The sequence below is a fragment of the Pelodiscus sinensis genome, chromosome 29 (genome assembly GCF_049634645.1).
Source record: "Pelodiscus sinensis isolate JC-2024 chromosome 29, ASM4963464v1, whole genome shotgun sequence".
In the NCBI taxonomy this organism is placed as follows: domain Eukaryota; kingdom Metazoa; phylum Chordata; order Testudines; family Trionychidae; genus Pelodiscus; species Pelodiscus sinensis.
This window is the reverse complement of record NC_134739.1, coordinates 7,677,913-7,692,544: the sequence shown is the minus strand read 5'-3', so window position 1 is coordinate 7,692,544 and position 14,632 is coordinate 7,677,913. Positions and strand designations below refer to the sequence as shown.

Here is a 14,632-nt window from a genome sequence, read left to right as displayed (position 1 = left end):
CCAACCTGCTCTCAAGTATCTCCAATGATGGTGACTTCACACCCTCCCTAGGCTGTGACTGAGAGCGCCATGTGTTACTTCGTTGCCTTTGCTTCCAATCAAAACATTTCTATGGTTCAAGCAGCACACCCCACTGATTCTAGGTACACAACCGCAGTTAGCAGAACTACCCTCTCCTGGGAGATTGTCTTGGTTACGACAGTCTTACGGGATCACTGCGAAGATGGAGGGCCACTCATGCAGCTCTCTTACTAGCCTGCATTGCCCAGTGCTCGTGTAACTACTGTGCTCTTGACAAGGATTGTTGCATTTTGCCACTCAAGCTGTACACGGGTCTCTTTACTGGTTTAATGTTTGGCTTTGCACACTGATAGGGCTTTGCACACTATATTTTAGTGTAGTGTGTGTAGAAGGCTGCTTGGGTCAATGGATGTTGTATAAATAAAATGTTATGATTAATCATTTTTGTTATGGGGTCAATTATGCCTTCAGTTTGTGCAGTCCTTCTTAGCTGCTCGTTATTCTCAAAGAGAGGGATATTTGTTGTATAGCCAATTCTTAGTCTGACTGCTGCGCTTGAGTTTGCCCAGGTATATTGCAAAACATCTTTTCATGCTTTGGAAGGGAATAGCCGACGCCAATCCTTTGAAACATCACTATCGTGATTCTCAGCCCTGTCACTAGGCTGATTCGTGATTCTCAGCCCTGTCACCACCTTTAGTCCTCTGACAAAAGATAGCCATGCTAGCTAATGACAATAATTCTCTGTGCTACCACCTGAAACATCCATGAGACAACGTGGCTGAGGTACCGTCCTTTAGTGGATCAACTTCCGTCGGTGAAAGAGACACACTTTTAAGCTCCTCCAGAGTTCTTTTTTAGGGGTGGCAGACCTGCGGGGCAGGCAGAATTACAATGGGCAATCGAAGGGGGAATAAGTTTAGATACATGAGTATGTCAGGTCAAGAACCTGCTTCTGCAACATGGCCCAAAATTTGCCATGATTGAAGGAAAATCCGAGTGACAGAGGGTGGCCCAACATGGGAACAGCCCAACAGTAGGAGACACCGTGAATGTCAGAGATAGATGTTCTGTCCATAAATCGAGAATAATCACAGAGGAAACTGAACGAAACTCACTGCGATTGGCTAAAAGCTCATAAAATGCCAACGAACGTCAATCATGTTCAATTTAATTCTTCAATGTAACATCCAAAAGGCAACCCATAGTTACTTATGTTATTGATTTCTCTCATAGTAAAGTGACTTCTCCATATGCCTGGACAGATAATTAGCATTTAATGTACCCTGGGATTTGGGGCTGTATTGATCTGAATAAAAGACATCCAGTAAATGTTTCTTTTATGGGAATGGGGGAAAGGAGAATCAGATTGTGTCTTGTGCACTTAAAACACTTTTCCTTGGTGTAGATATGCCAGAGAAGATAAATCTTGGTCTATGGCTACAGCTAAGGCATCTGAGCTGCAACCAACAGCCAACTGGGGTCTGCTGGAATCAGACACACAAGAAGAGGTTATGCTCTGTGTGTACAGCCATGTCCATAAATGTTGGTGTTCAGAAGAATATGCATCGGCAATTCGGCGCCAATTACAATAATCTGCTCTGCCAATGTCCTTCCACAATGGGCCACCGACATTCCATGCGAGACGAAATGTCAGGCCTGCTCAAGCTTCTGCAATCATGTCCCCAACTCGTGTATGCCAGCTCACAGAGGGAAGATGCAACACAGCACGCGAGCAACAGCAAAGATTATTCCTTGTCCTCTAGTAACTAATGTTCACCCTCCATAAAAGATTCAGGATGAAATTCACTCATGTGCACAGGTCCAATGCACCATGTACGCCCGTAGATAGCACCCATCCATGCAGTGTTCTGGAAATGAGTTAAAACACTTAAAGAGTTAAAACAGCAGAGGATTGGCGCTAGGGATGTGAAGTAGCGATTCATTTTCTAGTTAATTTCCATTGTCTACTCGATAAGCACTTCTGTATTCTGCCTTTGAAATGTACAAGAGCCCCAGCAGGGGCTCTTGTACATTTCAAAGTTGGAACGCTGCGTGGAACCCAGGGCCAGCGGGAAGTCCCACTGAATCAGGGCTCCACGTGAACGCTTCCTCTTTGAAATGCACAAGAGCTCCCACTGGCTCTTTCAAAGCTGGCACACCACATGGAGCCCGGGATCAGCTGGGGATTCAGCTGACCCCAGGCTCCACACGACTTTTCAAAGCGGCAGCACTGCCTGGAACTTGGGATCAGTTGGGGACTCCCGAGCTAACCCCTGGCTCTGTGTGGCGTTGCTGCTTTTAAGTGACCTCCTTCCCAAGAGGACTGCTGCAATCCAATGCAGATTCCACCTCTGTGTTTATCACGCCAACTGCACCATACAGCTGCACATCCCTCCAACATATTTTGTTGTTGTTGTTTGCAAAGCACCACAACACACGGTACAGGACAATCGCGACTCTGGCAATTTATTTGATCACATCACAAAACATGAGCATTGTTACTTTTGATTTTTCTAACTGGCGTGATCCCCACATAATGGAATAAAATTTCTATTATTGAAAACCAGGAGGTCAAGACAGAGGAAAAGAACCAGCTCGATATATAAATTTGTGCCTCGCACATTTTCCTCTCTAATATCTTGTACAGAAAGCTGAGTTGCTGTAACTTTTTTCCAACTTCAGTAGTGCAGGAGCCTTAAAGTGCACATAAAAAGAGACAGGAATGGCTCACTGACAAACCTGTAGTTACTAATCTCAGCGGATGGAACCAGGAAGCTGAGATTTTTAACCAAAAGCTAGTGCAGGTTGTGTTTGTACAGACCGCTGCCATGTGGGTAGATCTATAGGTACAAATCGGGATCTTTTGTTAAAGTTTGTGGTTGTACAAACAGTGTCGAAGTTACATTGTAGACTTGCAATTCCAAATTCACATAGAAAAACGCTGTAGGGCAGATGCTGTTCATTTGTGTTTCAGGTTGGGATATCACAGATGAAGTGACCAATTTCCAAAAATACACGCATGACAGTTTCTACCCCGGCCTGTTGTATTTTCAGTTCTACACGCTGGCAGAGCCCATGACACGGATGCATGAGCAAAATTATTTTAGTGCCGTCAAACTAAGTACTCTGCAACTACACTAGACCTAGAAGGTCAGGTTAAGGTACACAACTCCAGCTATGTAAAATACATAGCTGGAGTCAGCTTACCTTAAGCCGAGCTTGGCACGGTCTTCACAGAGGAAGGCCAACCTTGTGACTACCAGTAGCAGCGCCGGATGGAGCTGCCCTCAGCGTTCAATTTACACATCTTAACTAGATCCACTAAACTGAACGCCAGAAGAGCAATCTCTGGCGTGGCAAGGGAAGACGTGGCCTACGAGGGCCAATTCGCTGTTCAGGGCCTTGTACCACGCTCAGCATCAACATACCTAAGTACTGCGATTCTCTGCTCCTCACGTTGATACTGGTTCTCTATATTTTACTTTTCCCTCTGAATTTTACAATGAAAAAATACAGCTTTTTTGTTCCTACTTCATAATCAGCACAAACCACAGATATACAAACTCTATTTACAAGGGTAGTTGTATTAACATTAGACTCTGGATGGCTTTCCTGCCACACTCCAACCCTGCATGTATACGGTATTGTATAGATCCATACCACACCCAAAGCTATACACACTACTGGGGAGAGTGCACCTGTGTATTTGCATATACACTTCTCTATCTCTGGAAGCTCCTACAATCAGACGTTAGGCACCTGTGAGTATGTGCGAGCTACACTTTAAAAATACAGTACTTCAATTACAAGCGAGTGAAGGGAGGTGCCTTTCTGCTCTCGGGCACCCAGGGGGCTGAGCGGAACGGATGGGATGGAAGAACATGACGTTTAAATAAACGGCATCCAACGCCAAGGCAAAGCAGGTGTGTCGTGGGACCGTCAGTGGCTCTGACACAAAGGAGCGTGATGACAGCCGATACGTTGTGGGCGTTATCCCCCGAGTGACAGCTCCTAGGAGGGAGGGAAAGTTGTGCTATTCCAAAAGATAGACCCAGGCAGGTGGGAGATACTTTCACTAGACAAGAAGGACTCTGCTTTCCCCACCCCGCAGGACCCTCGCCTGGCGATCCAAGTTGGGGGATGGGAAGCACCAAATTTGCACACCCACCCCTGACAGTCCGGCGAGCCCGTGTGAGAAGCTGCAGCTCCTGGCGCTAGGGCCTCAGTTTCCCCTCCTTCACTAATCTCTCGTTGAGCTGACAGAGCTGCTTCAGGAAGCCATCGTTGGGGCCAATCTCCCGCTTCTGCCGCACGGCGCTCAGCGCCGACTTGACATCCATGTTCTGGCGCAGCATCAGGTACGCAATGACCAGCGTGGGGGAGCGGCTGTAGCCTTCGCGGCAGTGCACAAACACCCGGCCTGCACGGGGAGAACACACCGCAAACAACAGGTTACAAATGAGACTACGGGGGGGACTCACGTTTGGGGGCGGGACGAATGAATGTGGGTCCACCAGCAGCCCGGCCACTGAGTTTTGAATGGTCTCAGCTAGACATCCGATACCGAGTCTCTGGTAGCAGCCACACCAGCCTGCAAAGCGGGGGTGTGAACGGTTAACCGGTACGCCATACGCAGGGGCTGTTCCGGCCTCTCCGTGCTGCGGGGGCTGCAAGCAGAGGGTGCGCCGGCCGGGCTGGAGCAGCTCTGGCCTCCGGCGGGGGGCTACTCCAGCCTGCCCACTCCCCCTTTAATTGGTTAACCCGTTAAACATGAGGTTTATCATCCCGACTGCAAAGCAATTGTACATCGTCCACCTTCCTACTGAAAGCAGAAAATACCGTATTTGTCGCCAAAGAGAGAGGAATGGGACTCCTTTCAATCATTCGGTCTGGAATCAGGTTAGCAGCCTGCAGGACTTAGTCCTGGGGGAATTCTGCAATTGCTCCCAATGCAGCAGTTGCAGTGTCCCGCCAGGACTAAGGACTTCCTAACTCTGGGGTGGGCAATCATTTTTGCAGGGGACCACTTCAAGAATTTTGGTTGTGGTTGCAGGCCGGCTCCGCCCCCAGAAAAGGCGGGGCCTCAGGCGGAAGGGGCGGTTCCCTCTCGGCACCACGCCCCTCTGGAAGGGGGAGGAGACTTCATGTATGCCCCCACTCCCAGGCCAATTGGGCTCTGGGGGTGGGAGAGTGCATGAAGTCTCTCACCCCCCCGCCCCTCTCCGGCTAGGCACTAATCCCTTTCAGTACTCCTTCCTAGGCAGTCTCTTCCCATTCCGTACGTGTGAAATGGATTTTTCCTTCCTAAGTGGAGCACTCTGTATTTGTCCTTATTAAACGTCATCCTATTGACCTCAGACCATTTCTCTAGTTTGTCCAGATCACTTTGAATTTTGACCCTTTCCTCCAAAGCACTTGCATCCCCTCTCAGCTTGGTATCATCTGCAAACCCAATAAGCATCCTTCTCCATGCCATCACCTACATCTAAGTCATCATACCAGGGCTTCCACTGGAAAATGTTTAAAATAATTTGGTGTGGCACATCTCAGAATCAGATAAGCCATCTGAAGTGAGAGTTCCCAGAGCTAAAAACCTGGCTTGGGGACTGATTTTTTGTTTGTTTGTTTTTTAACCAAGCAGCAATCTGGTTTATTCAAACCTGAGACAGCTTTTATCAACTGTTTGGATCGTCTGACCAGTGATAGTGTTTGCAACCAGGATGGGAAAATGTCACCCTTTCTCTCTCTTCCACAGACATATTTAATCTGAGGCGCTGTTACACCAATTCCCAGTTATCATTTCTTGTTCAGGAACACAGGTGCTACTTCAACACCTTCTGCAGAGTCTTTTGGATTACTTGGCACTCAACTTGCCTTACACCTTCAAAGCACTGAACAAACATTAATTAACTAGCCAATTAGCCCATCATAAAATGGGATTTTCAGGTCTCTTCTCTAAGTCCTGTTCCCTTTCTATCTCGGTCTTCTCTCCTGAGCCTCCGGTCTCTCGCTCTGTCTCTCTCTCTCTCTCCCCTCGTCCGACTGCCTCCCCCCTCTCTCAGAGCTCTCCTCCATCTCCTGCCTCTCTCTCCATCTCTCTTTCTCTTCTCCCCCTCCTGCCTCTCATTCTCTCTTCTCCTCCTCCTCCTGCATGAGGAGCGTGGAGTCTAAACAGCAGTTTGCGCCGCTTGCTCCCACACAGCAGCCCGGCTGAGCGGCTGCCTATGAGCTCCAGCTGCCTCCCTGCACTGTTTCCCTTCACCGTTTCCCTTCACCCCAGCACTGATCCTGCAGCCTCCCAGTTCTCCTCCACCTCCACGTCCCCCTTGTTCCCCCACCCTCTCCCCGGCCAGGGTCTGTTCACGGCCAGGGGGCGGGGCCTGGAGCTGCTGTCACACCGCACGTCACTGCCCCTCCCCCTTCGCCTCCCGCCGTGGCGCTTGGCTGACTTCTGTGCCGCTCAGCTGGGCCGCTGCGGGGGAGCAAGCAGCCATTTGGGGGCTGCGCTCCCCATGCAGCATCCCCGCAACAGCGCCCCCCCAGAGGCAGCACGTAACACTACAGCATTACAGAGTCACAGACACTGGGCTACTATATATATGATGCTCTTGCACTTTCACTCACATGGAGAACTGTCACATTCAGCTCTGGAGAAGATTAACCCTGCCCTTGGGACAGGCTTTGGGTGTGGCGCAGTGGGGGGGCTGCCTGCTCTGTAACCCGGGGCCCCCCTGCGTTGTGAGGTGCGATTCCCACTGACTCACCCACATGTTGTGATGTAGTGTCAGTCCCTTGCTGGTTGCTGTGCTTGGGTTGTGGGCTGTGAATGACCCCTACAGGCCTTTGCCTGTGAGCACTGCCCAGTATGGGGGCTGCCTAAGTCACGTGGACAAAGACTCAACCGGTCAGCCGAGTTGAGGCAGCGAGGGAACTAGGGAAGTGAGTGTTGGGGGGAAGGGTCAGTCTTGGGCTGGAATCGTGAAGGAACCAATCTAAGGAGGGGGGCTGGAATCGAGGAGGCCAGGGACCCCATCTCAAGGGGGCTGAGGTATTCTGGCCCAGACTCCTGTAGACACATCACGTCTATGCGGTGGTGTATCCTGGAGAAGCAATAAACCCCCTCTATTCTACCGGCTGGCGGAGTCTGTTCTTGCTGCTACCGGGCTGCGGTGTTGGGGGAACCCCTACACGTCCTCACATTGGGGCGTTGGTAAAGTCTGTAATCTTCTCCTGAGGGTCCCAATTCATGTCTTTCTAGAGGCTGTCTCAATTGGTGTGATTTACACCTTCCTTCTGTACCACCTGTACTTCTGTGTTACAGAATCTCAGAAGCAAAATGCAGGACAATGTAGCACTTTAAAGACTAACAAGATGGTTTATTAGATGATGAGCTTTCGTGGGCCAGACCCACTTCCTCAGATCAAATAGTGATCTCAGACCGTGTAATTTGCACCCAGTTCTATATGTCGACTCCCACTTTAACCCAAAAGTAAAAGAGTACATTGATGCGCAGGGGGTTCTAACGGCATGTACAGTCAAGATCCGCGGTGGGCAACCAAGGCGACTCTGTGGACCGCATGAGGGGCCTTCCTTCATTTCAGTGGGCCACGAGATCATTGTAACCAAGATGGTCTCCCAGATGGGGGTAGTTTTACTAACTGTGGTTGCATCCCTAGAATTTGTAGGCTGTGCCAATCAGGGCCGGCTCTACGGAGCGTGGGGCCCGATTCCGGGGGCGGGGCCGCACATGCGCGGGGCCGCATGCCGGGGAATTGGCTGAATCGACCAAAGGCCGGCGCCTTCTGCATCCAACCATAGAAGCACATTGGTTGGGTTGTGGGCTGTGAATGACCCCTACAGGCCTTTGCCTGTGAGCACTGCCCAGTATGGGGGCTGCCTAAGTCACATGGACAAAGACTCAACCGGTCAGCCATAGAAGCGCATTGGTTGGATGCAGAAGGAGCACACGGCTCTCACGGTCAGTGTTGTGAGCAATCAGCATGCCCCTCCCTTCACATGCCTTGCTTTACGCATGTCTCTTTAGTAATACCGGTGTGGGGGGGGGGGACTCTGTGGCTAGAAACCAGTGGAACCTGACAACCTTGTGAGTGGGAATCAGTAAACAGAATGTCTTGTGGGCCACACATAGAACCCTCGGGCCGTAGGTTGCCCGCCCACTGGTCAAGATGGCCACTCACTCTCCTCCTCCTTAGTTACAAACCTGTCTTCCTTGCATGGTTCACCTAGGAGTAGACTGGGTCATTTTGTTGGTTTGTTATTACTGTTAAAAAGGGGGCTGAGAATCTGAATGCAAAAGCACGCCGAACCTTCAAGTCCCCAAGATTTCTGCCTCTCGTGTATCCTCCTCAGGCTCCTGTGCTATGGTTTCCACCTCAGCTACACGTGAAGGCATCCCCGGAGGAGAAAGGAGCCGTGAGGAGTCACTTGTGCAAAAATATCAGTGATTCCCCGGACACGCACAAAACCTGTTGCCTTTGAGCTGCAGTTTTTGGTCTTGAATTCCACTGTCCTGCTTTCTGAGCATTCAGGCTGCATCTAAAGATGACTGAGCGCACATCGGACGATCCATGAATCCAGCCTGTTTTGGGTGACTGGGCTGCAGAGAGCAAATGCTGTTCAATATAGGAAAGTATTAATGCATCTGTGAGAAAGGAACCGTCTGGGAAAATCCTAGCATGACTCCTCATTTCTAGCTGCGGGTCAGGGAACAGAATTTGCAGGGGGAAAGAGAGTAAGTGAAAAGCATTGAACATGGCAGAATGAGGGTGTGGGGTATTTTTTCCCCCAAAACAAACACTAAAGTCAGCAAAATGCACTGGAACCTCTTTAATCGGACACACCCTGGGAAACAGTTTTTGATGGAGAGCATAGGGGGATGGGTGTGGGGTGCTTACTTGGAGGCCTGCCGCTCCCAGGCTCTGCCCCCTGCCACTATGGGAATGACGGGGAAAAGCCTCCGGCCAAGCACGCCACTTTGTTGCTGTTCTCCCAGCTCTGCAGAGGGGAGAAAAGCAGCACACAGAGTCACTTTCTCCTCCCATACCACTGGTACTCCCGAAGTTGAGTAATTCCTCATTTAACACTATGGATATGTTTCAGAAAATGATCGTGTTAAGTGAAAACGTGTTATGTGGGGTCAGTTTTCCCATTGAAAATAATGGAAAAGGTGGGGGTTGTGTTTCAAGCGGTGGTGTCTGTTGGGACCAGGACATAAGGTTGGGGGAGAAAGGGGACTGGGTTACAGCAGGGAGGGGAGGTGTTTGGCTCTGGGAAAGGGAAGGAGAGGAGAGGGGAGGGGGATTGGGTTGGGAGTATGCCCGTGACGGGTCTGCCGGGACCTGCACTGCGTCCAGCGAGGGGAGGTCACTGGGAAACGGCGCGGTGAGCAGTGAACCCTCCGCCGCTTTGCAGGGAGGCGGGGGAAGCCCCGCGCAGCCGCCGGCGACGGGCCGGCTGGGGAAATCGTGTTATTCCAGGCACAGTCATGTGATTCAAAAACGGTTCCCTAAAAAAAATCGTGCTATTGCGAAAATGTGTTAAGCGGGCACGTGTTAAATGAGAGATTACTGTATTCCACATAGGCAGCTGCCACATGGATGTTAAGTGACCATGAACGGGAGAGCAGATGCTTTGTATGATTTGCATGGAAGAGGAGCAGCCGCAAAAACAGTCTCTAACGAGGTTGTCCATATATTGAATGTGTTTATAAACCGCTGTTGCGCAGGTACAATCCTACAGTGCGTGGTCCAAGAACGGCTTGGGAAAACATGTTTGAAACCCAAATTCCTGAGGGCAAGGGGGGGGGCAAGGATGACCGCTGATGTGCCGGGCTGGGGGTATTATCTTATTTCCTGAATTCTTTGCTTCTGGAAAGAACAGAGGGGGTTTAAAAAAAAAAAGGATATTCCCTCTGAGCCCTGTGCAAATAGGGCCGTTGACCAAGGAAACAGAGGCTCAGAATGGACGGGGGGGGGGTGAAAATGTACAGATCGCAATTTAATTGATTTTAGTTGCCTTTGTGTGAAGCCTTGCCTAATATCAGGAGACCAGAGAATTCCCTCACAGTCATTTACATCGGGGTGGCTGTCTTCCTGGGGGGGTCGCAGCGCCAGGCTGGCCGCCATTTTGTTTTCCCAGCATGGCGTGCGACGTATGCGCAGTGGGGGTAAGGGGAGTGGCATAGGAGCGGACCGGCGCTTGAAATTAAAGGGGGTGCAACAAAATGTTCAGCCAGTGTGGGGTTTTTTTTTTTTTTGCTCAACCAAACTCCCTGGGAGTCGCAAATTAAAAAAGGTTGAGCACCACTGATTTACATCATGTAGAATATACACCCATTATCCCTGCTACCAAGAGGAAGAAAGAAATAGGTGAGCCCTGGTCTACAGTAAGGCGTTCTTTCGAAATAACCCCCCTTAGGTCAAATTTATAAGCGAAGCGTCCACATGACCACGCCCGTTATTTCAGATTAACGGGCTGGTTATTTTGAAATCTGTACTCCTGCTTTTCTCGAGGAATGATACTAATTTCGAAACACGGGTTGGACACCTCCCTAGACTGGCACCCTCGGAACCTGACACATCCCGGATGAGAGATTTTGCAGGACCAAGGGAGGTCATTTCTGGACCCCTTGCTGCTGCCCCCTTCCCTACCTGGCCTGCTGGCCTCCCGGCCGGCTCCTGACCTTCTAGTGGCCCACTGCTCTGCTAACCCGGTAGGCTGCCATTGCTGCCCTGGCTCTGGGACCCGCACAACAGCCGTGTGTGCCGTGCCGGGGTTCCTGGTCTCACCGGGCAGCCACGGATCCCACCAAGCAGCCACACACGTGTCTCCCAACCCCGTTGGGCAGACCTGCTGCCATGCGCTGGACGGCTCCACAGTCAACTCGCTGCAGGCAGCCCACTGCCTTGCCAGCCCCGCAGGGATCCTTGCCACTGGCCCTCCACCGGGACTCTCCGGTCCTGCCACATCCGTACCATGGATCCAGCATAACTGGCTGGATAACCGTATTCAGAGAGTAGTTATTAATGGTTCACAATCCTGCTGCAAAGGCATAACAAGTGGGGTTCCGCAGAGGTCTGTTTTGGGACCGGCTCTGTTCAATATCTTCATCAACGATTTAGATATTGGTATAGAAAGTACGCTTATTAAGTCTGCAGATGATACCAACCTGGGAGGGGTTGTGACTAATCTGGAGGACAGGGTCATAATTCAAAATGACCTGGACAAATTGGAGAAATGGTCTGAGGTAAATAGGATAAAGTTTAATAAAGACAAATGCAAAGTGCTCCACTTAGGAAGGAACAATCAGTTTCACACATACAGAATGGGAAGCGACTGTCTGGGAAGGAGTACGGCAGAAAGAGATCTAGGAGTTATAGTGGACCACAAGTTGAATATGAGTCAGCAGTGTGATGCTGTTGCAAAGAAAGCAAACATGATTCTGGGATGCATTAACAGGTGTGTTGTGAGCAAGACACAAGAAGTCATTCTTCCGCTCTACTCTGCGCTGGTTAGGCCTCAATTGGAGTATTGTGTTCAGTTCTGGGCACCGCATTTCAAGAAAGATGTGGAGAAATTGGAGAGGGTCCAGAGAAGAGCAATGAGAATGATTAAAGGTCTAGAGAACATGAGCTATGAGGGAAGGCTGAAGGAATTAGGTTTGTTTAGTTTAGAAAAGAGAAGACTGAGGGGGGACATGATAGCATTTTCAGATATCTAAAAGGGTGTCATAAGGAGGAGGGAGAAAACTTGTTCATCTTGGCCTCTGGGGATAGAACAAGAAGCAATGGGCTTAAACTGCAGCAAGGGAGGTTTATGTTGGACATTAGGAAAAAGTTCCTAACTGTCAGGGTGGTCAAACACCGGAATAAATTGTCCAGGGAGGTTGTGGAATCTCCGTCTGTGGAGATATTTAAGAGTAGGTTAGATAAATGTCTATCAGGGATGGTCTAGACAGTATTTGGTCCTGCCATGAGGGCAGGGGACTGGACTCAATGACCTCTCGAGGTCCCTTCCAGTCCTAGTATTCTATGATTCTATGATTTGCCGGACCAGAGAATCCCCATTAAGAGAGTTTCCACCTGTCATTATTTTGAAATAGCAGTAGAGTGGACATAGGCGCCCCGGTGCCACTATTTTGAAATAACTACTCCCCAGAGACATTCGAAGTAATTACTCCCCAGAGTGCATCCCGGGGCGTTAAGTCAAGGTAGCGCGTTTAAATTAACAGAGCCTGCCTCAGACTAATTTTGAGGCTTCCCGTAGTTGGGACACGCTATTTCGATTTTGTAAAATCGGGAATTAAGTCGAATTTTGTTATTTCAAAATAGTTTCCTAGTGTAGACATGCCCTAAGTGAGCTTCTTACCACTAAGCGAATGAGGTTTAGTCACTCACAAAGAGTAGGGGCCATGTATTTAAAGACAAATCCTTTAAAAAAAAAAAAGGATATTCCCTTTGAGCCTTGTGCAAATAGGGCTGTATACCAAGGAACAGAGGCTCAGAATGGACTGGCTGGGGACAGAGGGGAACGTACAGATCGCAATTTAACTGATTTTAGTTGCCTTTGTGTGAAACCTTGCCTAATGTCAGAAGATCAGAGAATTCCCTCAGTCATTTACATCAGGGGTGGCTGTCCTCCTGGGGGGGGGGGTCGCAATGCTGGGCTGGCTGCCATTTTGTTTTCCCAGCTTGGTGTGCGCGTATGCGCAGTGGGGGCAAGAGGAGTGGCAGGGAGCAGACCACGCTCGAAATTAAAGGGGCCAGCATGGGGTGTGGTTTTTTGGTTTTTTTCCACTGGGGGTCGTAAATTAAAAAAGGTTGAGCATCACTGATTTACATCATGTAAAAAATAATACACCCATTACCCCGCTGCCTAGAGGAAGAAAGAAATAGAAGGATTTAGGCATTTAGATGGCTAGTGGGATTTTCAAAAATACATAGGAACCCAATGCCCGATGCTGGGGTAATCGATTATTTTTTATCCAGATTTCTAGGACCAGATATATCCAATGTCCAGACTCCGGAAACAATACAAAAATAATAACCATGATAGTAAGTAAATAAAAAAAATCGGTGGCCCATTCCAAAGCATCAGCTGCTCCAAACTGGGCCCACAATCTGCCCTATGCTAAGAAATTACCCATCCTTCCACGTGTTAGTTGCATTTAATCTGTAGCTCCAAAATTAGCTTGTGGTTTGCACATTGCATTTGCAATGTCCATCCTGACTTTGGTTTATGGTTTTACTGTTTTGAATCATGCTGGGATTCTGCATTACTGTACTTCCCAGATTTTCCACTCTGATCCACTAATACGTCCAGAAAATACTAACGCCTTTCTTCCTCGCACAGCATTTCCAGTATTATGTTCCTTTACTCTTTCATTGCCAAGATGCCCCAGCGGTTTTACTCTTCCCCAATAAACCCCACAGCTGCGGCCGTTTTCCATTATTTCATACATGGGGAGGGGGCAGTTAGTTGAAAAGCAAATTCTTCACTGTTTATTCACCTGCCCTAAACACATCATCAAGAAACCTAAGTCCTGATCTCAGGGCCAGGGTTTCTGTTCCACTGGAAAACCGAGGAAAGAAAAATAGGAATATGTCAAACAACAGAACAAATGGCCAGTAAATTCATCGACTGGCTAGAAAACAAGGCAGAGAGAGATTCTTGGAGATGTCTTACCATCCTTCTGGGACAGCGCGCTGTCAATAAAATCAGCTGCCTCCTCAAAATAGCGGCTAAGGTTAAATTCTTGGGTGTCGTTCGCTTTAATGCCGTGGTAGGTGATGCCGGTGCCTTCGTAGAACTCTGCATTGGTGTTCACGTGCATGAAGGATTTTCCTTCGGCTGCATTCAGGATATGGGTTATGCCCAGGCGCTGTAACCTCATGATATTCTTGGCTATGAATCTGGAAAGCAAAAATGTATCAAGAAGACAACAGGGACTTAGCAAATCGCATCCTCCGAGGCCAAATACTCAACATTTTCCGGTGCCCTCAGAATCTATAAATTGGATTCTACCAAATTCACAGTTATGAAGAACATGTCATAGACCATGAAATCTGGTCTCCCCCTGTGAATTCTGTTGGTTTTACCCTATACACTCCAGATTTAATGGGAGAGACCAGCATTTCGCAAATTAGGGATCTGGCCCAAAAGAGAGCGGTAGGGAGGCTGCAAGGTTATTTTAGCTGGGCAACGGGAAAGCGATTGTTGGCCAGGCATCTTCCTGCCAGCAGCAGTGCAGAACTAATGGTGGCAATACCATACCATGCCACCCTTACTTCTGTGCTGCTGCCTTCAGAGCTGGGTGGCTGGAAAGTGGCAGCTGCTGACCAAGCCCCCAGTACTACAGGAAGCAGTGTAGAAATATGAATGGCAATACTATACCATGCAGCCTTCCTTCTGCACTGCTGCTGGCAAGGGCTCTTCCTTCAGAGCTGGGCTACTGGCCAGCAGCTGCTGCTCTTAGCCCCCCACTCAGAAGGCAGCACCGCCACCAGCAGCAGTGCAGAAGTAAGGGTGGCAATACCATACTGTGTCATCCTGTCTTCTGTGCTGCTGCTGGCAGCGACTCTGCTTTCAG

General features: G+C 49.3%; 1 protein-coding gene across 2 annotated transcripts in view; it reads right to left on the bottom strand.

Annotated features, from left to right (window-relative positions):
• Positions 1-14,632, bottom strand: part of DUSP3 (dual specificity phosphatase 3) — a 50,520-nt gene that overhangs the window by 13,542 nt on the left and 22,346 nt on the right. Inside the window, exons 2-3 of one of the 2 annotated variants that reach the window (XM_014574902.2) lie at positions 13,729-13,955; positions 4,193-4,444 (exon numbers count right to left, since the gene is read on the bottom strand). In XM_014574902.2, coding sequence (XP_014430388.1) covers positions 4,239-4,444; positions 13,729-13,955 — 433 coding nt within the window. In that variant the 3' untranslated portion in view covers positions 4,193-4,238. Of the gene's footprint in view, positions 1-2,464; positions 4,445-13,728; positions 13,956-14,632 lie in introns of those variants that run through there. The other variant, XM_006125712.3, reaches the window with a different exon arrangement.